This window comes from Huiozyma naganishii, chromosome 7, assembly GCF_000348985.1.
Source record: "Huiozyma naganishii CBS 8797 chromosome 7, complete genome".
Classification (NCBI taxonomy): Eukaryota; Fungi; Ascomycota; class Saccharomycetes; order Saccharomycetales; family Saccharomycetaceae; genus Huiozyma; species Huiozyma naganishii.
The window spans coordinates 231409-257299 of NC_035928.1; the positions used below are offsets into that span (position 1 = coordinate 231409).

The window sequence follows — 25891 nt, forward strand, 5'->3', positions numbered from 1 at the left end:
AGCAAGTCTCTCGCCCCGGAAAAAGCCAAGAGAAAAAAAAAACGCCGTGTCAGAAAAAAATGATGTCTTGGGAATGCACTCCGGCGAACAAACACGTGCATCCAATCAAATGATGCCGCAGCAAATCGCTTCTACATCGACGCCACGAATGTCTTGGCGTGCGTGTTCTTGTTCCAGAGAGCGCAGCAAGCATCGCACATACTGGAAATTACTCTTTGCATTTGTCTTCGTGCCTGAGCCGCGCTCCTCTCTCGCCCATGTGGGCCGCGTTACTACTACCACTAAAAAAATACAGAATTTTCTTTCTCGGCACGAAAAACTGCGTAGAATGGGGAACAACGACAAGAAAGACTCTGCAGATTGAAGCAGCGGTTGTCAGTGAACGTCACGTCACCGTCACGTTTAACTCAATCTATCTATAATGTCTTATCTAAAATGCCTCGTAAGTGACGCACCGACAATCTCGCTCGTCCGTAAAGCAAACAAACTACAACGCACTGTTCCATTGGGCGATTTTCCGTCTCGACCATTTAACATTGGATCCCACGTTGATTTGTGCCTTGAACCCCCCCCCCCCTATTCGATATGAGTATATGGGGTGATCTAGGGGATTTATATATGGGGGAAGATGGACAGTCAGTAAGTTGATTGTACATATGCAAGCTTGGTAGATCAACACTATGATGAGCGGGTCGTCCAATGCACAACCTCTTCTCATAAGCTATTATGGTAATCTCTCTTTCCTTTGTTTTTCAATATTTTCGGAATAGAAATTATCCCGGAAGAAATGTGGCCAGCCCACTCTATCTGTAAACACACTGCGGCTAGGTCTCCACGTCACTTTACGAAACAAAAGCTGGATTATTCCATACAAACGAAATTTCATTGTACTTGGCGGCATCAACAGGGTTGAATATAACGCGCTTCCCAACAGTATTCCCGCCAGATTCGTCACTAACAGCATACGCGCAAAAACGGAACTGTTGACACTCTCTTGTCTGCATCCAGGGCAAGGACTCTGGGTCCGGTACAATTGCTCCCTCAATGGCCAGCGGGGAATTGTATATCGAGTCTAGATTGTCAACAGTACTGTACCTGTTCGTGAAGAAATCAGGATATTTGTCAAAATCGTTGGCTGCGGCTCCCTTAAACTTACAAATTTTAAGCCCCCCGTTGGTCCACATCAATTGATCAAAATCGTTCAAGTGAGACATTTGGGGTGCACAGATACCCGTTTTCCCGTTGTCCTCATAAAACTGGCCAATGACACTGCTACCAAGTGGGTCAATCGTGTAGTCGACACCGGAGAGTAAAGGACCCAACCAGAAAAACTCTTTGTCCCCATGGACACATTTTTCAAAGACACCGCTCAAATGTAATTGGAATGCTAGAAGTAACGAGTGTAACTGCTTGTGCTTGTTGATGACCACAAGACCACTGTCTACTTGGTGTAGGTTGTAGTTGTGGAAAAAATTCTTGTAAATGACCTCCTCTATCGTAATACTCTCACCGTTCTGCTGCTGTCTTTGCAAGTCGTTGCTCTGAGAGAGATCAAACCGTAACGATGTACCAATCAAATCCGTCTCTTGAACAGAGGGCTCCAGATTCCGGAAATCAGCTATACATTTTTCCGGCGCATGCTCGTGCTTTATATCCCGGTCTCTGTACATGTATATGCCAGTTGTTTTGTAACTCTCGATCTCGAAGAACGTGGACAGCGGCACGAAGGGGATACTGTCGACATCTATCAAGATGGCCTCCTCAAAAGTGTTGAAGATGGTGGCAACCCACTTGTTCAAGAACCTTGTGATCTTAAAGGCCACGTACAGTCTGTCCAGCATCGGGGAAGAGTCAACAAGTTGGATACGTTGACCTGTCTGCACAGTGTACTCGCGTAATTGCTGGATAAATTGGGGTTTCATCTCTTTACCGGTGGTGACCACTTGGATCGGGATATCGTTCTCCAAATTCTCAAGAACACGTACAAGTCTCCCGAACATATCTACATCGTTGTCTCCCATGGTAATTACCACACCTCTCCCAGAGGCAGCTTGCGACCAATTGATCCAGAAATTGAAGTTGTTTTGTATAATCACCCCGTCTAACTCGGGGACAGACAAAAGTAAATCCTCTAGATACTCACCCTTTTGAGAAAGATCGTATACAAGCGGCCATAATATTTGAGTATCGAAGTCACCTGTCTCAAGAAAGGGGAAGACCAGTTTGGTGAATCGGGTTGTAGTGGCGAGCGTCTCTTCTGGTGTACTTTCGTCAAGCATGTCCCAGGGGTAAAGTGGATCGTCCCCAAGAAAGCAGTAAGCGTATATTCTCATGATTTCGACAGATATAGGTAATGTACTCTGGTCCAGTCCCGAGCCCTGTTCCAGCACGGTCTTCATTAACAATTGGCATTTCTTCGATTTGGCCATACGACGGAATTTGTCCTCACCTACATGCTTGGCAATGAGGGCAAACGGTGATTGAGGACTCGCTGATCTGATGTTCGACAAGATATTTTCAGAATCCTTCGAACCAATATCATTCTTGAAGGTACTCCCTTGGAAAAACCCATGGTACGGCGATGTTGCATTATCATAGTCCCCAGCAATGACAGGTCTAGTGGCATTGCGGCCCGGCGTGTTGTCATGTGATAAATATACAATGAGCAGTCCGAGAAGCGCAAGAAGCAGTACCCGTCTCGCATTTTGCCTTCTCCATCGCAAAGAACGGGACAAAATCATTATCAGCTCACAACCCGACGTAACACCCTACCGAACTATGTGTGAGTTGGGACTATTGCACACACAGTCTGGAATTTCGTTTGGCTTGAAGCGATGCCTTACCGATCAGGTTGACTTGTTTCCATTTTTGTTCTGAAAACGACCCAAAAAGAAAAAAATGGCAGACCAAGAAGAGGGGAAGAAGAGGAAACGACGTTGATGTGGACAATCACCACCTGTTTGCACGAGGCAATCCCTTGAGAGGAAATTGGGTATGGGCCAACCTTTAAATTAGATAAGCAACAAAAGAAGAGACGGAAACGGGTTGAGCGAAGACAAATTTTTTTGTTCTGCTTCCTCCAGGGATTTGCAGCCCGAGTACTATCTAGGAATACTCCTTTTGAGCACATTTTAAGCAAGACTTCTTTTTCAACTTGAGTTGAGGGGCATGTTACATCATCGGAGGATAGACGTCTCAAGAATTGTGGAGCTGATCTTGCCTCCTCTTCTAAACGATGTAGATAGACTGGTATGTAGTTGCTTGCATAATACTAATCATCTGTAGACGTTTAGTGGTATAACGACGGTAGCGGTTTCTTTTAAACGGGCTACCAACCGTCTTTTTCTTCCTCTTAAATTCACCATATTATACTCAAGCCTCGGCAGCTGGTCCTTCAGTTACTAATTACTACATCTCAAGAATTCCCCAAACCCAGCTACAAGAACGTCTCTCAGGGTCACTGTTCAATACCCACCTTGCAACGACAAGCATCGCACCGTCCAGTCCGATGAGGAGAACGGAGAGGCCCAAAAGTGACTAAACCGCGATTTTTCTCGAGGAATTTTTTTTTTCCTTAGTTCCAGTTGAAATTTACACAATGAAGTGGAAGTTTCAGACCAGTTCGAAGAGCTCGCTCCTTTTGCCTTTGGTCTAACACCTCTCCCATCTCCGCCGACGGTCCTGAGATAACGTGTTTGGGTGCGTTTATTATTTTACACCGTTATAGTTTGTTGGTCCTGCATTTTTCTTTTAACCTGGTCAGCAACGAGAGGCCCACCAACACTTCACCACCAAACGACAGAGGAGAACCCCCTGCACTGCATACACTAGTCAAAGAGAGCCTTTTTTTACAAGTAAATATATTCATCATATGTCACACCACCCTGCAAAGTATCCGCTGCGCGGTATCCCCGTACCATACAGGTACACTCTCGCCAACTACAAGAATGTGTTGGGTAACAACAGCATCGAAGAGGGTACGAGTGTAACGACAAGAACGCATAGAGATGACAGTGACCCGCTGGCTAGGGAGAAACCTGGTCAAAACAGTACTAAGAATAGAGGGACCGTCCCACTTGCGTTTGGACGACATCAGCCCCGTGAAGCCGCTGCTAATGAGAGGGCCAGCGGTGGCATGTTGAAAAGAGCGCGAAGTGGGTCTACGGATGAACCGTTGAACAAGAAGCAGAAGATGGAATTTGGAGCCGTGAAGGAAACAGAGTCGAACGCTGTGTCGGAGCGCTCTCAAGTGCTCTCAACAGCACAGGTATCGAGCAAAACAAATAGTTCGTCTTCCCCATCGAGTAACATAACTTCAGCTCTAAACTCTGGTGACGATGAAGATGACTCTGTTGTCGCATCCACGGCGAGTAGCGCAATGTCAAGACCTACAGAACACGGTTCACTCGATGGTTCAATACCAGATGAAGCATTGCCGCTGTCGCCTATAGCCTCATCTGGTGCCAGCACACCGGAGGGAAAATCTTTGGAAGATCATAGTGATAACACGGAGGAAGATGACAAGAGGCCAAGCAGTCTCATTAAATGTTTAAACGCTTTGGAACTACAGAACCTCGCATACAGCCTAGTGTGCCAGTTGAATAGAAGTCAACTGACAGATCTCAATGTGCTGATCAAGGATAACTTGAGGAGAGACTTTATTACCTCTCTACCTTTGGAAATATCAATGAAGATTCTTATGAATTTGCCATTCACGGATATTGTGCACAGCTCATTGGTTTCTCGGTCCTGGAAAAAACAGATAGATGACACACCGCACCTGTGGAGGCATCTATTGATCTCAGAGAGTCTCGTGACCAAAGAGGGATTTGGGGATTATTTGATCAACCTGAGGAGCTCATATCCTGAGGTACAAAACATCGAAAATGCATTCAAACCAGATTTCCTGAAGAATTTCCGTGTTCTTAAAAACTGGTACAACATAGATTTTGTCCCACAGAGAACCACCTTGAGGGGCCACATGACCAGTGTGGTCACATGTCTGCAATATGAGGACGACTACGTGATCACAGGCGCTGACGACAAGATGATCAGGGTGTACAATGCAAAGTCCAAGAAATTTTTGCTTGAATTGAGCGGTCATGAGGGCGGTGTTTGGGCTTTGAAATACGACTGTGACGGGATCATAGTCAGTGGGTCCACTGATCGTAGTGTTCGTGTTTGGGATATCAAGCGCCGCTGCTGCACGCACGTATTCAAGGGCCACACTTCGACCGTGAGATGTTTGGATATCGTGGAGTACAACGGAGTTAAATACATTGTGACTGGATCCAGAGATAACACGTTGCACGTTTGGAGCTTGGATAGGAATATTTATAACAGAAGAGAGGATGATACTGCCCCCGATAGACTCCCGCTTGTCTATGACGCTCCGGAGGACAACCCCTATTTTATCGGTATCTTGAGAGGCCATTTGGCATCTGTCCGTACAGTTTCCGGTTACGGGAAGATTGTGATCAGTGGATCGTACGACAATACATTGATGGTATGGGACATCATGCAGATGAAATGTCTGTACATCCTATCTGGTCATTCGGATAGAATATACTCCACGATCTACGATCATCGCAGACAGCGGTGTATCTCCGCCAGCATGGATTCGTCGATCAGAATATGGGATTTGAAGAACATCAGAAAAAATGGCAACTGTCAGCCAGTGTCGAACTCCGGGATACCGTGCACCAGAGTTTGTGACTCGTACAAAGTTTTAAACGGCCACACTTCGTTGGTCGGTTTGCTGAGACTGTCCAACAAGTTCCTATTAAGTGCTGCTGCAGACGGTTCCTTGAAGGGGTGGGACGCAGACACATATGTGCGTAAGTTTGCCTACCACCACAGCAACCTAGGCGCCATCACCACATTTTTTGCTAATGATAACCTGTTGGTAAGCGGCTCAGAGGGCCAGTTCAACATTTACAACTTGAGGACTGGGAAACTCGTACATTCAGATCTCTTGGAAGATGCGGAGCAAATATGGTCTGTCAACTTCAAGGGCCAAATCTTAGTGGCCGCAGTGGAAAGGAATAATAAGAGCTATATCGAAATTCTAGACTTCGGAGTCAGCGGGTCCAGTAGTACGGCTCAGGAGTAAGCCCCGATTTAAATATATAGACATTGTGAAATACATTGTCAGCAGCGTATATAAGAAAAAATTAGGGTTATATGTCACATCTTCATTACATGTTCCATGGTCCCATCGAGCAGAACGATATCGAAGTGTTCGGGCATCTCTAAGTACTGGCAGGTCTCGAACTTCTACCACATCTCCGTTATACGGACTGGTCGTTGTGTCAAAGTGCACCCTGAAATAAAAAAAGAGTGAGAAAAAAATCGGTTCAGGTGCACGATGCTATAAGCTAAGGAGGTCGCGGTATATAAAACGGTGAATTTCAATTCAGGGCAGATTATATTGGTCATGCAACTGACCGATGTAAGACACCATCCGAGATAATGCACATCACATCTAGCGAACAGAAACTGTTTGGATATGGCCCCTTCAAAGCCTACCCAATGATCGCAACAGATCAGAGAAGGTCTATTAATGCAAGGTTGGTTGTCTTTGGCTTCATAATTGCAACTTGTTCCGTGGTAACGTTTCTTTTGGGAGTCAATGTTGTGATACGGTACAGGACGATTAATACATTTGACAGGGTTGGGACGATAAGGAAGATACTTTCGATTGTCTGCAGCGTCGCCGCAATCTACGTTCTTGTTCGAGTGGTAGCTTGGTTTTTCGAAATATGGACCTTGGACAGGAGTCGTCCAGGATATGATTCCCTATTTAATGCTGATTATGGCGACGATACCCCGATTGAAATGAGTTCATTCGAAGTGGGTCCAAGCTCTATTTAACAACGATCTCTAATCTCTGTAAAATATATTAATAGAACCATTTCTCATTTCTGAGATTCTATCAGTCAGGTCGGATGGTAGTGAGCCACACAGGACGACAACGTCTAATTGAATATCTGTTCGGAAGGCATACTATATTCAAAATCTAGCAGTGTCCTTTGTCTATATTATATTTTTTCAATCCGTAAAATAAAGTTACGCCATCGAAAGGTTCCCTTTCCAGAAGAGCCACCACTGGACAAATCGCCCCAAGAACTATGTACACTGCAAGAGCCCTGCCAGGTATCCTGGTAGGACTTTGAAGACTACGAGGGGGCCGGCTAGAATATTGAAACATTAATATCGAAACTATAAGAATATTGATAAAGCAACGTTGGTACAGGTGACGCACCAGGTTTGGGAAGTGCGGGAAGGGCAGTGGCACACTGATAATCGGGGAGGACGCGGTTTAGTGGATGTCGAACGCGTCCAATACCTCGCCAATCTTCATGTTGACTCTTACTCCTAGGCTGGGTTTATCAGCCTCCATGCAGCGGAGCCAGGCGATCTTCTCCTGGACTCTCACGGGAATGCCGTGGCGCAAGTCCATTCCATGTAATCGCCGGTACACCTCCTTTTTCTCGGAGACCAGCCGCGAGAAGAGCTCGACCTCGCTGGCGTACCTGCTGTCCATCATGTCGAGGGAGTCCAGCACACGATGCAGTTTCACCATCAGCCTGTCCTTGTAGAGCAGGTACTCCCCTTTCGCCTTTCTTCTAGACGTTGCATCGGGGGCCTGCTCCATGGTGAGTCTTAATTGGCGTCCGGTCTCGAGACACCGGCTGATGTTGTTCATCGTGGTGAGGTTGTGTTCTTGATACTTTCCTAGGAGGGCCAGCTTGTCTTGCAGCAGGCCTGTCAGATTGCCGACTTCGGTTCTGATGCTATCGCAGATATGACCGCGGTAGTCGTTGCCGTCTATATTCGCTGCAATCAGAGAGTCTAGCCACAGTGAGCCGTGCAGGCTGTGTTTGTACTTGCGCCACGTCTCTTCTTCGAGCTTCAAAAGACGTGTGAACATCAGCTTTGCGGCACTATATCCATCCGCATCACCGCATCCCGGGGCGTCGACAGGACGAGTAGGGAGCGCGGGCTCCTCAGGGTCCGGGCTGTGTTCGAACAGCTTCCGGTACAGTGCTGTTGTCCTTGTCTTCACTGTGTCCTTCATGCCTTTGATCTTCCGCAGCCGGAATTCCAGTGAGGCCCGTTTGATTTCCTTGATGGTTGCTTGCGCCCTGGTGTACTCTGCGCGCGAAGCGTCCCTGAACCTTCTCCAGCGGCGAAGGTCGTGTGTGTCTATGGTTCTGAACCTTGGAGTGATGTCCGGGTCGTGGTCGCCGTAGTTGTTCAAGGCATAGTCGTAGCCGTTCCTGTTGTCTTTGGAGACCCTGTCAATCCAGCCGATCCTGCCGTTTCTGCCTTTTCTACGGGCACCGTCGTCAAGACCCTCCTCGCACATCTCATCGTTTCCTATAGCTACTCCAAGGTCTGTACTGTTGGGGGCAGTGCGGACGTTGTTTTGCGGAGGTACTAACCCTTGGGGGTGGGTGTTCGCAACGGAATTGGGAGAGATGATGGAGAGGGGTCTGCCACTAGGAACCGAGTGTACAGTGGTTTCTGTGGGGCGTGGTGCCGGTTTCTGGGCTTCTATCGGATGAGAAATGGCTTTTGCTTGGCGGGCTCTTGCGACAACGCGCTGGAACCTCAATTTAGAGTGCTCGCTTGTGGATGGGACCTGTGGTGGAACCTGTGATGGGGCCTGTGATTCCCTTGGATCTAGGGATGGCGGTGGCTGGTTCTCAGTTGGGGCGGCACGGGACTGGGCGCCCCTGTTGGCGAAGGGAGCGTTGAACAGCGCCGTAACGGCGCTTGGGATCTCCGAGCTGAACATGCAGCCCTCTTTGGGTTGAGGGTACTCTGCCTCCTCAACAGCCTTCTTGATTGCCGCGCTGCATTGTCTGTCCTGCTCCTGGACCATGGCGTACCTGATTTCCTCTTGCTCATGGATGTAGGAGACCAAAGCTTCGTCGCAGGCGATCAGCCCCGCGTCTACTTTCTCGATAAGGTCGCACACACAGTAGGGGGTCCGGCCCATGCATGTGGTGCAGCCCTTTGGGCGGACATAGTGTTTGATTTCCAGTTCGTAGGTTTCCACTTCTTCCCTGGTGAAGAGATTCACAAAGCGTGCTTTCACGGTTCTTTTGGCCTTGGTGGCTTTCTCGATGAAGGTAACAAAATTCATTAGATGCTTAAGGTGTCGTAGTGATTTTTCTGGCTGTACGAGTGGGGATCTGGTCGGAAGAGAGAAGAAATAGGTAAAGATTAAGGTGATTGAAGGCTAAATAGGTTTTGTGATCTGATTCAAAATCTTGTTATTTTCCGGAAGAAACTATAAGTTTGTGACACAAAGTCAATTATTCCTATTTGGGACAAATGAGCAAAAAAGAAACGTTTTCTGGTTCTGTAGTCTATTGTAAGATCTGTACTACATTGTAAGGGAACATATCAGTAGCCAAATTTGCCAGTCCCAGGATCCATGACAGCAACTTGATACTTTCCTGAAATCTTGTAAATGAAGAACCAATGTACCGTGATAGCTTTATGGGAGGCAGTTCCTGTTAAAGAAAGCTAGACCTAAAGTAATTTTACGGTAGAGTTGTACTATTTTTTGAGAACATACACCTGCAAGATCTATGTTGGAGAAATGAAGCTGCACATGTTAGGATGTGACATCAGAATGTGATCATCCCAAACTGCCTGTTTTATAAGAAAACTTTTTATCAAGAAGTTATCGTCGAGATATTCCTCTTGTAGTGTTACGTAACACTTTATGTAGAATTGAGCCTGTAAATAACGGCTGCAGGGATCATTGGGTTGTTCTAACCCCACAGGCCAATCTGTCAACTGATTCAGTAATTTTACTATTACCATCACCGGATATCTCCCACAAAAGGACACCTAGAACTTGACAGAGACAACTAAGTACATCCTACCCCTACTTGCTGCATTCTACGATGCTTTTGATAGGTGCTGTGGATTCTTTTTTAATCAGCATATAGGCCTTTTTATAGATTTAACGGAGAGTTAAAGGTGAAGAGAAATTTAGAGTCAATCGATTCTATTTCTTCAAGCTGCTATAGATTCTAAAACAACGTACTCTCGAACGCGATGACACCCTTTGTATCCATGTGTAACCACCCACCAACCTTCTTTACCACGTGACCCGCACGTGACTCCCACGTGACCGCTAAAAAATGAAAATTTTTTCGTTTTCGCGGAAGTCACGGAAAAAAGGCTGAGAAGTCGCAGCGGAGGAAAAATAGAACAGAGAGAGATTTTGAAGGAGAGACGGGACGTTTGAGGGTCAATCCGTATCGTTTTTGAGAGTTTCCGCAGTTTTTTCACGATTTCAGCTGTCCGTGACGGCGACGGCGACAGTTGGGATTACGATATGCTGTTTCTTTGGTAAAAAAGATGTGTTTGCACTCTGGGACGTGGGTAGTTTTTGGGGTATCTCGCTCCCTCTCACTCCCCCACTCAGGTTGCTAGTTCTTAACGCTCTGTGCTGCTTTCGGTATAGGAAGTGAGTTCAGAAAGAGACAGAAGTTTGAGGGGAAAATTGGTGGTACTAAAATAAGCTCATACGTGCGCTGCCAATCGTATATATAGAGTATTTCATTGCTGGGATTTGTCTGGTGTAGGTCATCCGAACAAGCGAGTTTTCCTACTTTTGACGAAGTGTGTAGCGATGGGCAGACGAGTGTACGATCCCATACACGATGTGTTTCAGGAGCCTGTATCGAGTGGGTCTGTGAACGGGGGTGGGGCTGCTGGGGTGGTGCCGATGGTCGGATCGCAGACAGTGGTGCAAGTGCAGCAGCCGTTGTCGAAACCGATGACCAGTTCCATTATTTTGAACAGCGATTTCGATGAGGATGGTGATACCGGTGGGGAATCGACTCAGTCGGAGGATAACACTTCGATGGTGACTGTTCGTCGGGTTGATCCACAGCGTAAGAGGGGTCCTCCCCCTGGACACCCGCCCCCAAGCAAGAGGAGGCAGGCGCGAGAGACGAGCAAGTATAACAGGCATTTGAAGAAACCGGATGGGTCCTTTTTCAGTAGGCGGGATGTACAGTACACTTTCCTGCGGAGTCTGATGGACGACAAGCGTGCCCTGTTCACCAACATATTCAAGAACCACTATTCGTTTCTGATGGTCCCAGGCCGTTCTGAGGAGGACCCAGCGGTGGTGAACGTGACAGATTGGCAATTCAACGCGAGGAAGTTCTTCATGAACGAGAAGTTGACCTTTTCGCAACTGTACGTGCTGTGTCTCGCCACGTCTGGGAAGTGTTCAAAAGTGTTACGGGAGAAGTTGTTGACGGACCCACAAGTATCCTTCTCGACATGTCTCCTTGCGTTCCTCGTGAACATCGGCCGGTTAAACACAACGATCAATTTTTACTTGGAGATGACGTCTCAATTGCGGACTTTCCACTCTGTGCCCTGTCTCCAGTTGCATAACGTGGACCCGAAATCGTTGCAGGACACACCGCGGTTGAAGTCGATCCTGAAGAACTTGCCCCTCGGTAACGAGCCTGTTGTTGAAACGGGCCTACGAGAGTCAGTATCGGAGTCTCAAGTGGACCACTACAATGTAGTGAACATGATCTTCCACATATGTGACAACGTGACGCAGGTGAACCAGAATCTGTTGACGCAAGGGAACATTGTGACTGACGCCTCTGATTTCTCCTGTGTGAATCTGTTCCAAGTGTTAGACACGGAGACTTTCACACCGGAGACGCGACGTGACGTTGTGTTATGGCTTCTGTATTTGCATTTGGAGACTGGTCTGGATAAAGTTTCTGAGTCCTTTGCGCCTTTTGGCAAGGGGCAGCAGATCGAACTGCTTGTGAACAGGGACCCTCGTGTCGATGAGGATCCTGTGGATGAGTACGAGTTTGGGCTGGACCAAGAGGTGAAGCGTCGGGAGTTCTTGAAGCGGATCAACGGGAAGACGCAAGCGCAGACGCCCGAGCCCGTGCCCGTGCCCGTGGAGGACGTTGATGTTGACGACGATGAGATCAAGGGAGAGGATGACACTGTACAGGAGGACACTGAAGAAGCGGTAACCATGGGCCCCAGTGCTGAGGACATGCACACTCGCCAAGTGAATCGGATGATTGAATTGGACAAGAACAAACCACTTGAACTTGGAGACGACGACGACGGTAACAATAGTACCACTGTACCGCAGTGTAAAGTTGTGACTGATCTACTTGCTTCACACGAGTACGTTCGTTTACACAGACGAGAACTTGGACTTGTTAAAGTGTTTAACGATTACGAGGATATACCGATGGCCTCAGTGATTGGTATTAGGGGCAAGAAGCGGAAGAAGTACCGCGACGGCCTTCTTGGGTTTGAGACGGATTACCTTCGTGTATTCAAGCATTGCAAGCGAGTGTTATTAGAGGAGGCTCAATCCGGGATCGGATCAGACTCGGGGAGCGGTGTGTTCCGCCTATAATGTAGTAGAAAGAAAAAATGGTTAAATTAGAATATAAGATACGAGAGAAAAGAAGCTATACGTATATATATATAGAATAAGAATCCAAGGTGGGATCACTTCTTTGGGGGTTCCTCAGAACCGCCGTAGACTTTGTTGGAGACGTACTCCACAGCATCGTTCAGCCCCTTCTTAGCAGAGTCCAAATACTCCTTTGCCTGTTCACCCATGGACTCCCCCGTAGTTTCCGCCTTGGCCTTATCTTTCCCCTCGCCAGCAGCATCCGATACACCCTGTGCTACACCCTTGTCCTTCTCTGGTTGCATGGCACTGCCGACTTTGTCAGCCGCGTCAGTGGCGTACTCTTTACCCTTCTCCAAGTATCCCTTCTGAGAGTCTGGCTTGATCGACTCCTTGGCCTTCTCGGTGAATCCCTTTCTTCCTGCGTCAGACATTTGTACTAGTAAGTATGTATGTGTGTTGTGTTGTGTTTGTGATGGAGACAGTAGACCAGAAGCAGAAAAAGAGCAGAGTGGAAGTAAGAGAGACCAGACCAGATCCCAGAAAACAGCAACCGTTGCTCCCTTTTATATTCCGGGGAACCGCGACAGACCCAGCAGAGATACGCGCCGAGCCCCTCCCCATCTCCAGCACTGCGCGGGCAACGACAACAGAACAACTACAACTACAACTACTGCTGCTGCAACTGCCACTGCTGCTATTTTTAAGGGTACCCTTTGCAGGTGCGGGGATAGACGGAGCCACTGCAGCGCGTTCTGTGCCGTGCGCACGCCGCGGCGCCGGGATCGCCGCGGCGTCACCGCTTGACTGGCGGCGGCGGTGCGGTGCGTGGGCGCAGTGCGCCCTTAATTCTCGCCTGCCCGTGAGGGTGCAGTGACGTGTGACGTGAGGGGCAGGAGGGGCCGGGCAGCGGGCGGGGGTTTACCCGGGCGGTTCCAGAAGTTTCCAGAACAGAGGGCGGGCCGGGGTGGGCTCCCCGGTTCGAATTCCAGCCTGGGCCGTTGGCCTTTCTCGTTTTTCTCTCTTCTCTCTGTTGCAGAATTATATAATCGCTATTTGCAGTAGCGCAGACGTGGGAGGACGCCGGTCGATGACTTCGATCGATACACACAGGCAGGCCGTATGTTTGGGTTGCAGTGTAGTCCGGTTCGTGCGTGTGCCCTTTTGGCAAGGACGCACCCTCGTCTGTTCCATGCCTCAAGGACACTGAGGCAGACTATCAAGGATCCCTATGGGGTGCTCGGTGTGAAGAGTTCCGCATCTCAGGGAGAGATCAAGAAGGCGTACTATAAACTGGCGAAGCAGTACCACCCAGATATAAACAAGGAGGCCGGGGCGGAGAAGAAGTTTCACGATTTGCAGAACGCGTACGAGATTCTAAGTGATGAGTCCAAGAGGAAACAGTTTGATCAGTTTGGTCCTGCTGCGTTTGGTGCCGGCGCGGGTGCGGGGGGCCCTGGGAGTGGCTACCCCCAGGGGCAAGGGTTCAACCCGTTTGCTAGTTACACTTCCTCGTCGTCGTCGCCGTTTGGTGATTTTGGCGGGATCAATTTCGAAGATCTCTTTGGTGCTGCGTTCAGTGGGAGTGGTGGCGCTGGCGGTGCTAAGGCAGGCGGCGCTGGTGCTTCCCGCAATCCGTTCTCCTCGTCAGGGTACAGACAGTACAAGGGGGACTCCGTCCACGTGTCGTACAACATGTCCTTCAAAGACGCAGTGTTCGGGAAGTCCGGTGTGAAATTGAAGTTCAACGTCTTCGACCCATGTGACACATGCAGTGGCAGTGGGATCAAGAAGGGCGCCTCGAGACACCAGTGTCCCGGGTGCCAGGGGTCGGGGACCAAGATCCATGTCCGCGGCGGGTTCCAAATGATGTCCACTTGTAACGAGTGTCAAGGTGAGGGCACCACCGTGAACAGTTCAGACCTGTGTGGGGCCTGCCATGGGGAGGGGGTCCATTTCCACAGGGGGAAAGAGATCACCGTCGACTTACCCCATGGGTTGCAAGATGGAGACGTCATCAGGATACCTGGGCAAGGGTCGTACCCTGAAGTGGCCCTGGACCCGTCACTCGCTGGGTCAGTGAAGTTGACTAGGGGCGACGTGCTCGTTAACGTCCGCGTAGAGGAGGACCCGACGTTCACCATTAGAGACAAGTCAGATATATGGTACACCATGGAGATCCCGATCACGACGGCAGCGTTGGGGGGGACAGTACAGGTGCCCACCGTGGACGGGTCTCATATCCGTTTGAAAGTCGCTCCGGGGACACAGAGCGGCGACGTCATCACGGTGCCCAATATGGGGGTCCCGCGTAGCAACCTCACGCGGTCTAGGGGCGCAATGAAGGTGCAGTACCGCATTGTCATCAAAAAACCATCGTCAGAGGTGGAGAAGTGTCTGTGGGAGGCGTTGGCGGATGTGAAGAACGACACTACGGCAAGACGGTCAGTGGATAGATCGGATTTCAAGTTCATGAGGGGCAAGGATCAAGGCGGTGAGGGCCCCACACGGGAGCAGGGGAAGGAGGCTTCCGGGTCCAACCCAGATGAACCCAGCGCGTTGGGACGTCTAGAAAACTTCATCACCAACGCATTCAAGAAAATAAAGGGCGGAAAGAGTCAGTAATCGGAGGCAAGCAAGCAGAGCCACGGTCGTGTCTGAGTTTATCACTCTTGTATATAGCAAAGGAAACTCCACCTTCAGTAATATAGTACGTAACAAGAAACAACAGTATAGAGAGAGCCGACCTAGCAATACCCAAGACCGTGCTCCTTGCAAAGGGACGGGTCTAAGACGCATTTGGTTTCGAGAGGGAGGACTTCGGCGGCTAAATTTTGGAAAGAAATTAAATGAAGCGAAAAGGGGGAACTGCAATTAGAAAAAGTATAAAAAAGGGACGGGAAATGAGACGGTGGCAAATTTCTTTTTTGCTGCTCTTCAAACTTTACTGTACTACTCGTTGTTTCACAACTCGCTAATGAATTGCTAGCTAACATATAAGACACAAGGGATGTTTACCCAATCTATCGAAAAGAGTTTATAAGCCCGCTAAGCACACGACCAAACTCTCTCCAAAGCTGGATACACCAGATATTAGAATTGGGATTTTCCCAGTGAGCCGCGCAGTGATGTCTTCCCTGGCAATCAACGGCCACCACTGCTACGAGTCCCTTAGAAACGACTCCAGTTTCGGATGTCTTTGGGTTTTAAACAAGGTTAGAAAAGAGCAAAAAAGAGCCCATCTCTTCTACCCTCTTTTCCTTCAAAATAATCTGAGGGCAATATAATTTACCCTTTATGTAGTCTTTCACCTTCTCGGGTAAAATTTTCGAGTTATTGCAAATTGAAGTCCATCCATTATGTTATTGTCGTAACATTCTCAGGATGAGCCTCTAAAAGTTTGATTTTTTCGGCCAATTACCCCCTCTATAACTAAAAGGGGAAACACAAAGTCGTCGTACACTTTGAAGACCTCGGAACTTTGTGCTGTGATGTTGTCAACCTCGTCCCTCAATTCACCTGTTGAGTAAGGTGCCAATTTTTTCCAACATATTCGGGACAGTCTATTGGTAGGAGTCTCTCATATGCTGCTTTGGTCTATACCATTTGTCTTGGACCGGCAAAACAAGCACAGCCTCATTCATAACACTAGTTTCCTGTTATAATTTTATCATAAATAAGCTTGTAATTTATTTGTAATAAAATATATAGAAGTTAACAAAAATGTTTGAATGACAATATAATTAGTGAAACTCTCATAACCAAGCAAGCAAACTAGACTTAGTTAAGCAAGTACGACTGATATAGTTTGTACAATTACGTATAAGGCGTAAATAAGAATATCAAACAGCTTCTTAACATTCTAATCAAACACAATCTATTTTCCTGTGAGGATAAATCGGGAACTCCCTTTGGGAATGGACTCATGACCCTATCTAATACAGTACTGTAAACCATTATAAACCCGACATCTGAGTATACAAACTCGAGACATGCGGATGGCCCGTTATCCGGAACATATATTAACCTTCAAGGTATCTGAACCGACATCTTTCAAGACCGTCTCTAAATCCAGGATCCAACTAACGAAGAAAGGGGGATACAAGAAAGCACAACTGATATAACTGCATACTTTACGTATACGGCATAAATACACATATATGTTTGCAGATAACAATCATGTTGGAATTCCGCAGATGAATACAGAAATGCGGTAAGAAGTAAAATTAGAGACGCTACAATTGAGGTAGTGGTCTCGCCAGCTGTCATTCACGCGTTTTTACCCAGATTCGGTAGTAACGCGTAAAATGAAAGCTAACACAAGCCAAAACATTTCCTCTTTGGTTAGGAATAGCCGAATAGGAAAAGTTTTGTATCGTGGACGAAGTGGTTTATTCATCTCAGAATTAACCATATAAAAGCACACGATATAGCTCGTTTCTCTCGAAGAATTTTAGCAAGATTAATATTTGATTTTATATTTTATTTAGAGGTTTCTTTCTCACTACGGTGAGGGCAAGAATTCCTATAATACAGGTTAAACAACTACATCCTGAGATGTCTTGGTCCAGAGGAACAACCAACAACAAGCTAAGATCCTTCGAGAGCTTCGATCAAATCAGATATGTCCTCAATCTAATAATTGAGGCCACAGTATTTTTTAATTTCATGATAAAACAAAAGTACAACCGTATGGAATATATTTCTATTAAATGATCAAAGTGCTCCAAGTAAGTCCTAGATAATTCCAATAAAAAGTATATACAGAGTAGTAAATTTAACACTACGTCTTTAAACAATATACTCTGGGAGGAATTTATGCAGCAAAGCGCCTTTTCTAACGTTTTTTTCAATCTTCGATTAATCTGGCGTTATCTTCCTCAATCACCTAAGGGTAAGCACACTTATAAGTATGTAGATAAACCTGGAAAACGCTCAAAGTTTACAGTGTTTTGTAAAATGATGTAGAGACTTAACTCATTTTTCAAATAGATTAAAAATTGCTCGATGAACATTGCAGGGACACTAAAAAAGTCGGGAATGTATTGGCCAAATTATTGTATTTGAGAACGTGGAGTTATCAAAAGGGAAATCCATGTTTGATTACAGTGTTATTTACAAACGAAACGACCATGGATGCATTTCATAGAAGAGTAAAACAAGAAGTGTTGAATTTTTCAGTGGTTTACGACATGCATTTCTCCATGGAAAACGGGATTACCGGGGGATAATATAACAATAATACAAATAAAGATCAAAATCAAAAGAAACAGTTTTGACCAAGAAATGTTTAAAATCTGGAATAGAAGCATACACGTCATAGTTTTAATTAAGAAAACTGATACAGAATTTATATATAACAAGCCTATGGAAAGATGTTTGCATCATGTCCCACTGTAAACCATGAAAATAAATTAAGCCTTTTCTGGGGTTGATGTAAAACTTTAACTAGTACCTGCTTGGATAAAAAATATGCAACTAGGAAACTAGTGTATAAGACTCTATGATGTCTCCGATACCTTTATAATCAATATGTAGCTTACTTACAAGAGGGAATTACACTAGCTTTATTTCTACATGTGACGTAATAGACAACATGGAGAGGTACAGATATATTTTGGAGAAGATCTTGTAGTAGCCTCGATCTATGTGGGGCCTAGACACGGAATTGAAAGTGCAAAAAATATAAAGGTCATATCACCATTAAATACAGTTATCAAATACAGGTCTCTCCAAAATTTGTAACACTGAACTCACACAGTTCTCAATTACAAGCTCAGGCAATGTTTACACACAACACAACACAAGTGCTCGAAGGATTTTACATCTTGGGGATGCACATATCCAAGTCAATGAGGTCTGATCCAACTTCAACAATTATTAAACAAAGGCCACCGATTTCAATTATTGAATTCCGTGTCTTTTCCTATATATCATATCTTTTTGTATGTCTCTTACATAGAACAAGATACACAAAATTGTTCACTGTTGAACTCTTATAACCCTTAAAGTGTACAAGAGCATGCCTTAGTTTATTCAATATGGCACACTGAAAAAATATTTTAATAAAAGGCTAAAACATTTTTTCTGTAACATGGAACTCACACAGTTTTAATCACAAGACACAGCTCTCATCACGAACTCACACAGTTCTCAGTTATGACAACAACTCTCTTATACGAGACACAAACAATAAGCCCCCTTCCACAAGGCAACCCTTAGCGACAAACAACCGTTACTATGCATTACGCAATACGCACTGTGCAACATGCACTAATAAATACTCACACAATATACATATAACGAACGGACAGACCCAAGTTAATGCAGTCTGATCCAGCTTTACCAATTATTATATAAAGGCCACAGATTCCCGTCCTTGAAATCCTCGTCTCACTTCCTTTATATATCCTCCTTCTATATATTCCTTATATAGAGGGGAAACAATTGATCACTGTTGAACTCTTGAATACCTTAGAGCTTACTCAAAACATTAATTATCATTGATACCATCTTACAATTTTTTCAGAAATAAATGGTTTCGTGGTCTAGTCGGTTATGGCATCTGCTTAACACGCAGAACGTCCCCAGTTCGATCCTGGGCGAAATCATTATTTTTTCAAAATTTTTTTTGCTACTATACTACCCGTTAGGGCTATTACTGTAGCTATAGTGTTGAGCGTCAAGTGAAGCTTCGTAAAGAGTGACATAAAAGTCTTCACTAGACGCAGGTTGTGATTACTTCTGAACCGCGCGTATAGAAAGAGAGACTAGTGTGCTAGTCTCTCGTAGATGAGCTGTTATGTAGAAGGTAAGAAGAATGACAGATTATTGTAAGAAAATATGAGTACACTGAGCCCAGAAGAAAAGAGAGACAAGTACATGACGTACCTGGTTCAACATATAGTATGCTCCTGAGCTGGCTACTTTCTTTAAGAGCTCGACTGTAAGATTAAAGCATGGATTAATAGGGAACAATTTGTCGCTGATAATAATACCCACCAAAAAAAAGGAGTTGTGTTTGGTGAGGGGAATGCTCCTATTCGAATGCAGTAAGCCGCTCCTCTGAACATGTGAAACAGAGACATGATATCAATTGTGGATGTTCCCCGCTTACCTCAAGTCTCGCATTATTCGGTAATACAATGCTGATACTGTTTCTGGCCCGCCAGCTCGAAAGAAAAATACGAACAATTGAAAAAAAAAGAGATAACTACGAGTTACTGAAATTCGGATTTAAGAAAAACCAATAGCAATAGGGTGTCGTATGGTGGCTTTGCATATAACAATAAGTGAGCTCCTGTCATTGTTATCGGTCAAGTGCGGGGCGTTAGACTATACAACTGTTGAATTTTCTTAGCTTGCGACAGTTTACACCCATTTGGGGGTGTTAAAAAATTCACATTCTGAAGTATATCGGCGTTAACCCCCACTCAAAATGGCAAACACCTACCTATTCGGGTTTTTCAGATACGGGAGGGTACTACAGGCAACCTTACCAAATGTTTTTCGCTGGCTCATCCGTCAACAATGCATGGTTACTAAAATTTACGTATCTTTCCTATGTAGTACTATATCTGGAACGATATTTGCCTTAGCGTTCTTGACAACCCCCCCACTACAGGCGACTGCACTTCATTGTGTTAGGACTTCTGAAGTTGCCTTTGCTCCAATTTTCTCTTGTGACTTTTCAAATGTCTGAACATGTTACTCTTCACGTTGAAGGACTTGTTGCAGCCCTCCCATGGGCATTTGAACGGGGTGTCGCCCGTGTGTATCATGTAGTGTGTCTTCAAAGTAGACGGTCTCGAACAGATCTTACCGCAAACAGGACACTGTTTTCTCAGTTTTGTAGCCAGTGTTAGGTTCGATTGGATCTTTGCTGGAGTAGGGATATTCGGATCGAAGACTGATGGATTCACATTGGAAGTCTGTACGTTGACAGGACTGTATGTGTTTCTGTATGCATTAGAGTTAGGCATCATTTGCATTGCTCCGCCCATTCCACTGGGTTGTAGATTCGGGCTGTGGTCGGCCGTTGATCCACACCCAATATTCTGTTGCTGAGGTGGCGCCATTGACAACTGGTTTTGAGGGTTGCCATTGGGCATCTGTTGCATTGACTGCCCCTGTGGTAGAAGTGGACCAGTCGCGTAGACAAACGGAGCTCCGTTGGGAGCGTACTGCATTTGCTCCGGATTCGAGTAATTTGTAAATTGCTGTTGCAATATATGGTGCTGCTGCTGTCGCTGCTGTTGTGAGACTACTCTTTGCTGTGCAGACAAATTGGAAGCAGCAGGATCCGTATACACGTAGTAGAACCCTTGCTGCTCTTGTGGTTGCCGTTGTTGTAGCGGACCCGATGGTTGTTCTCTGGGTAGTAGGCCCATCTGTCCAGGACTTGACAGAGGCGTACCCATTGGTGATGGTATAGAACCCTGTACCATATTGGCATTGTTGCCGTTAAGTGATCTGTCAGTGTCACTGGCATTGTTCATTGGGGGCATATAGTAGTTTAGTGGTGCAATGTGCGGATATTTTTCTCCATTGTAGTACGGTTGTTGTTGCTGTTGTTGTGATGCAGTTGTATAAATGTAAGATTGTTGCTGCTGCTGCTGCTGTTGCTGTAATGATTGGTGCATGTCTTGACGAGACCAAGATGGTGCAGCTGACAATGCAGGCGTGATCATAAGATTCGAATCACCTCCATAAGGATGTACACTGGTATTAGTATTATAGCTAGTCGTTGGTCTAAATGACGTGGAACCGTATGATGCACTAGCAGAAACATTTGGGGAGGACCCATTGAAAGTCTTCGAGTCAGTCGCATTAAGAAGAGTACTGCTACTGATTGAGCGGGTTGTATTCGACGCTGCACTGCTGTCTGATTTTCTCCTGCCTGCCTTTGTCTCCATGCTGTTTGTATTCGTCGAATCATCGTTTATCAACGACGATATTGGTGGCAGGATAATGTGTTCTTTATCACTCCCTTTCGTGCCCTTGGCCATTTTGTTAATCTTCTGACCTGCAAGCTTGGATCTTGGAACTTTTTTAGCATTGTCTTTAATGATAGTGAACCGCGATGCTGACGATGTGCTGTTGTGTTTACCCATTATTTGATTCAGTGGAGAGGATAAAGATGAAACTGGCGGGACACTCTTAGTCAGATTATTTTGTTGGTGGTATTGGATAACCGTATTCATTTCTTTGGCTCCCTTTCCCTACAAAGAAATAAAATAGTCTATGTGAAAGCTATTTTGGAATTAAGATCTGCACCGAGAAAGATAGAAGGTACCGACCGTAATAGAGAAAGGTGGAAAGAGAAACCAGCGTGAAGCGGAAGTGAAAGAAAAAAAAAGGATTAGTTTGGTGATGCGAATATTGCACGTCCGCGCACATACAAGCACACACACACACACACATATATATATATATACACAAGCAGAGAGCTGTAGGGAATGACTACTCAGAAATCTGTGAGATTACGAAATGGAAAGGAAAAAAAAGAGTGAAAAGGGAAAAGGACAGCTCTCGACGACAGCAACAACGCACAATGGAGCGAACTACGAACTACCACGCTACCGCATCCCAATCTTGTTCTGCTGCACAGACAATGCCCGGGAGGTAACAATGCTTTGAAAACTGATCATCCTGTTTTCCTGATACTGGAGAGAATAAGAAAATATGATTAGAGAATGGAAATAGCTGCTTTCGCGTAGGAAACTCCTCTTTCGTCTCCAACACATTCCGAGGCCGTACGGCCGTCTCTGGGAATCTCGGAAGGATACCCGCCTCCCTCCCCCGCAAACAATAGGCCGCGGAAGAACACAGCACGAGGGTCCCAAAAAAGAAAGCTGCCCAGCGGAATCCCGCTCCTGCCCCTATTCCGCACAAAAGGCGCCGCAGGGGGCCGTCCCTGCTTTGCTCCCTCCGTCCAGGAAATGATGTTCCAGATTTGAGGAAAACCGGGCGGAAACTTTGACGGGAAAAAAAAGCCAAATCCGTGCCTTCTTTCTTTACATCACCGTTTCTTTCCTTTTTTCGTAAGTGGAATGGGGTGGCGTGGGGTGAAGGTGGGGGTGTGTGAGTGTTGTTTGTCTGTTGCTACCGCCATGCCGTGGTACTGGGGTTTCCCACTGCGTTTCCTTTTGCTATAGCCGAAAAGAGACATTTTCGGTTTTCTTTCCACCGTCCTTTCTCCCCCAACGGATGAGATCCTCTATCGAGCAACACTCAGCCGTGCCGTGCTTTCTTTTTTCTCTTTCTTGCTCCCTCGTTCCTGCTGGCAAGCAAACGTAAGGGAAGTTGATTACTGCACTCCTAAACTAGTTTGGAATCTGCATGGTGAGGGCATGCTTTGCATATATAGTTTATTATTATCAAGGAGTTTGTCATCTTTTACTCCTTTGACCGTTATCATGGCCAAAACAAGCAGGCTCACAAAATTCTGATAGGGTCCGTCCTCACCCCCCACCCCTTTTTCTAACTCCATGCAAAGAACGCAAGTGCAAAGATAACAGCAATTGTTGCATTTCCTCTCGTCCGGTATGGTCACGGTTAACCACAATGTAAATACATCGCTCTCTGGTCGCTGCGAAAACAAGAAACAGTGAGAGAGAGGGAATGTTTACAGGGAGAACAGACGTACGGCGGTACTTTACCCACTTGCTCGGTGTGTGCCGGAACGACTCAAAGCTTAATCTCTGACCTTCCCGCGCGATCCCCCTGTTTGATGCGTTTCACCCTCGGCCTTTAACGGAGAGGCAACCCCGATTCCTCGGAAACGAAACGGACGACGGACCAAAACAAAAACTGCTCGAGGGAAACTACCCAAAGAGGAAGTGACTTGCCTGGCATTTCTGCTTAACAAACATTTTTTTTGTTACTAAGTTTTTACGTAATACGCTACGGGCTCTCTGCTGGCGCAACTCGCTGCGCTTAGAGGGGAGCAATGGGCGGCTCCCCAATCCCTCGGTAGATCCAGTTTTTGTAAAGGGGACGGCATAGCAGAGAATCAATTTTCACTCATATACAGCATGATGGGTTTACCCCCCCCCCATTCTGGCTTTCATGAAATAGTATCCTCCGTTACCGGCAGATCAAAATGGGAAGAAGGGTTTCTGTAAACGAGAATTACTAAAACGGTTCGTAGTGCAGTAACCTAATTTTTTGGATTTGATTTGCGAATCTCACGGATCACATTCACCCGTTTGAGATAGCTCTACGAATTTCCCTTGAATACCCATTTCGGGTACCATATCGTATACACTTCGTACCCTCGATACAGTCTTGCAACATACCCGCACGTAGGACGGTCAATTTCACTATAACAGGTCGGGTCCGCTCAGCATAGACTTCTGCAGTGGAAACCGGGAGGAGACGCGTAAAAAAAAAACGCCATTTTTTTTTTTGGCGAAATTTTATGATCTGTCAAAAGGAAGAAAACAGCATGAGTTGAGTAAGCCTCATCTTGACCAAATCGCGTTCAATTTTGTTTGCCGCTACTGCAAAACGGATACAAAATATCAGAGACTTGATCGCGGTAATATGAAGACGGGAGAAAAAGGGAAACCGTCAAAGAGTAAAGGGATTTTATCGTTCTTTCAAAACGTCTCTTCAAGTACTAAGTTGAAGACCAATAAGGTGAAAAGTGCACACTGTGCAGAGAGATGTACACCGGAATATAATGTCGTTGACTTGGAGGAAAACAGTGACGATTCCCTCAGGGAGATTAAGAGAACAGATACAGCGGAGGAAGTGAAGAAAGAGCCTGTGGAAGAATTGAGTTCACGCGCCATTGAAGTGGGAAATGTTGATGTCAAAGATGGCGAGGGTGTTGACGAAACAGGTACTCAGGAAAATGTGGCTGATGAGAAGCCCGTGGACGAAACAAAGAGAATGAAGGCATTGGAGAAAGAGAATGATAAAAGGAAACGCGAGGAAGCTAAAAAACTGAAAGCAGAGGAGAAATTGAGAATTAAGCGGGAAGCAGAGGAGCAACAGCTCAAAATTAAGAGAGAGAAGGAGGCAGAAAGAATTAGGTTGAAGCAACAGAGGGAGGAAGAAAAGTTAAAGTTAAAACAACAAAAGGAGGAGGAAAGACTGAAGTTGAAGAAACAGAGAGAGGAGGAAAAGCTCAAGCTCAAACAGCAAAAGGAGGAAGAGAAACAGAAGAGAGAGGCTGAAAAACAAAGAAAGGAAGAGCAAAGAAAGGAGAAAGAACTGGCTAGGGAAAGGGCTCAGTCTAGAATTGGTAGCTTTTTCGAGAAAGTACGAGACTCTTCTTCGGCCAAACACGAAAAATCCGATTACGAGAAATATTTCCTCCCATTTTTCGCTAGGTACCATGTAAGAATGCCCACATGCGCTGCGATATCGACCCTGAACGCACACGAACTGGATAGCCTTTTATCTCCTAAAATTGATCAGAATGATGACCACCAACTCATGGAATGGTTGGAATCAAAGCGTACAAAAAGAGGTCACCCGATCAAATACAAAGCTGTCTCCTTACTTCAACAAATGACCTCCAAGGAAAAAACTGACGAGGAACTACAACAGCTGTTGAACTTAATCCCTCAGAAATTCATCAAGTTCTACGAGAATGTTCGCCCGCCATTCGTCGGGACTTACTCAAAGGACGTGGTTTTACCTGTGAACAACCCATGCAGTAAAGAGAATACAGGTTATAACTACGATTATGATACTGACTTGGAATGGGTTAATGAAGAGGCGGAAGACGGCGACTCAGCAGATGTGGAGAATTTGGAAAGTGGAGAAGACGATGATGACGAAGACGAGGAAGACGATGATGAAAGTGAAAACGAGTTCGATGGGTTTTTGGATCAAGAGGATACGTCTGGCCAGAGTTCGAAAAAGAAGTTTATTGGGCCGCTGATACCAACGATTCATTTGCTTTCGCAAAGAGATGAACTACATGAGGAAGCGGATCGGGGCTATTTTGATGATGTCGCGGTCCAATATCTCATAGCAACCATGCCATTTCCTATAAACCCATTGCAGAGCGTCAGTCGAGCTGCCAATGGTTGCACCAAGAGGGCGTTGGAGGAAGGTGACGGTCTGCCACTTGGAGAGGCAAGTAACCTCGCAGAAGCAAAGAAACCAAAAAGCTTGATAACTACACAAGCGGACCTCCTTATGCTGTTCAATGAAGTCAATGAGAGCACTTTTTCATTGAGTACAGTCACGGAAATTGCCCAGAAACGTTTGTCTAGCTACAGCAAGCAGACGATAAAAAACACGGTGAAGGAGTACGCCATCCGATCTAGCGGTAAAAGCGACGGAGACAGGAAATGGCAAATCAAAGATATCGCTCATTGGGAACAATTAAAGCAAGTAAATGGAGCTTAGCATGCATCTAGTGAGCGAACCACTACGTCTGGAGGTTTATGCTTCTAAATACCGCCCTATATACACTGCGTA

The 25891-nt window shown here is 45.9% G+C and overlaps 9 protein-coding genes and 1 non-coding gene across 10 annotated transcripts; 6 read left to right on the forward strand and 4 right to left on the reverse strand.

The window, feature by feature from the left end:
* Positions 1-842: 842 nt before the first annotated feature.
* Positions 843-2741, reverse strand: KNAG0G01070 (alpha-mannosyltransferase; the record flags this gene model as incomplete). Its single annotated transcript, XM_022608968.1, has 1 exon — positions 843-2741. The coding sequence occupies one exon, from the start codon at positions 2739-2741 to the stop codon at positions 843-845; it is 1899 nt and encodes a 632-aa protein (XP_022465411.1).
* A 1130-nt stretch (positions 2742-3871) lies between these two features.
* Positions 3872-6112, forward strand: CDC4 (SCF ubiquitin ligase complex subunit CDC4; the record flags this gene model as incomplete). Its single annotated transcript, XM_022608969.1, has 1 exon — positions 3872-6112. One exon carries the CDS (start codon positions 3872-3874, stop codon positions 6110-6112), a length of 2241 nt encoding a protein of 746 aa, XP_022465412.1.
* Positions 6113-6471: 359 nt separating this feature from the next.
* KNAG0G01090 (uncharacterized protein) lies at positions 6472-6873 on the forward strand (the record flags this gene model as incomplete). The annotated part of the gene is made up of 1 exon (XM_022608970.1): positions 6472-6873. One exon carries the CDS (start codon positions 6472-6474, stop codon positions 6871-6873), a length of 402 nt encoding a protein of 133 aa, XP_022465413.1.
* Positions 6874-7321: 448 nt separating this feature from the next.
* Positions 7322-9154, reverse strand: KNAG0G01100 (uncharacterized protein; the record flags this gene model as incomplete). Its single annotated transcript, XM_022608971.1, has 1 exon — positions 7322-9154. One exon carries the CDS (start codon positions 9152-9154, stop codon positions 7322-7324), a length of 1833 nt encoding a protein of 610 aa, XP_022465414.1.
* A 1506-nt stretch (positions 9155-10660) lies between these two features.
* On the forward strand, positions 10661-12448 carry IES1 (Ies1p; the record flags this gene model as incomplete). Its single annotated transcript, XM_022608972.1, has 1 exon — positions 10661-12448. One exon carries the CDS (start codon positions 10661-10663, stop codon positions 12446-12448), a length of 1788 nt encoding a protein of 595 aa, XP_022465415.1.
* Positions 12449-12543: 95 nt separating this feature from the next.
* On the reverse strand, positions 12544-12882 carry HSP12 (lipid-binding protein HSP12; the record flags this gene model as incomplete). The annotated part of the gene is made up of 1 exon (XM_022608973.1): positions 12544-12882. One exon carries the CDS (start codon positions 12880-12882, stop codon positions 12544-12546), a length of 339 nt encoding a protein of 112 aa, XP_022465416.1.
* A 688-nt stretch (positions 12883-13570) lies between these two features.
* On the forward strand, positions 13571-15073 carry MDJ1 (Mdj1p; the record flags this gene model as incomplete). The annotated part of the gene is made up of 1 exon (XM_022608975.1): positions 13571-15073. One exon carries the CDS (start codon positions 13571-13573, stop codon positions 15071-15073), a length of 1503 nt encoding a protein of 500 aa, XP_022465417.1.
* Positions 15074-18985: 3912 nt separating this feature from the next.
* KNAG0Gtrna2V lies at positions 18986-19059 on the forward strand. The gene has a single exon. It is a non-coding gene; the product is annotated as a tRNA-Val (tRNA).
* Positions 19060-20091: 1032 nt separating this feature from the next.
* KNAG0G01140 (C2H2-type zinc finger protein) lies at positions 20092-21651 on the reverse strand (the record flags this gene model as incomplete). The annotated part of the gene is made up of 1 exon (XM_022608976.1): positions 20092-21651. The coding sequence occupies one exon, from the start codon at positions 21649-21651 to the stop codon at positions 20092-20094; it is 1560 nt and encodes a 519-aa protein (XP_022465418.1).
* Positions 21652-23995: 2344 nt separating this feature from the next.
* Positions 23996-25819, forward strand: RLF2 (Rlf2p; the record flags this gene model as incomplete). The annotated part of the gene is made up of 1 exon (XM_022608977.1): positions 23996-25819. One exon carries the CDS (start codon positions 23996-23998, stop codon positions 25817-25819), a length of 1824 nt encoding a protein of 607 aa, XP_022465419.1.
* Between the last annotated feature and the right edge of the window lie 72 nt (positions 25820-25891).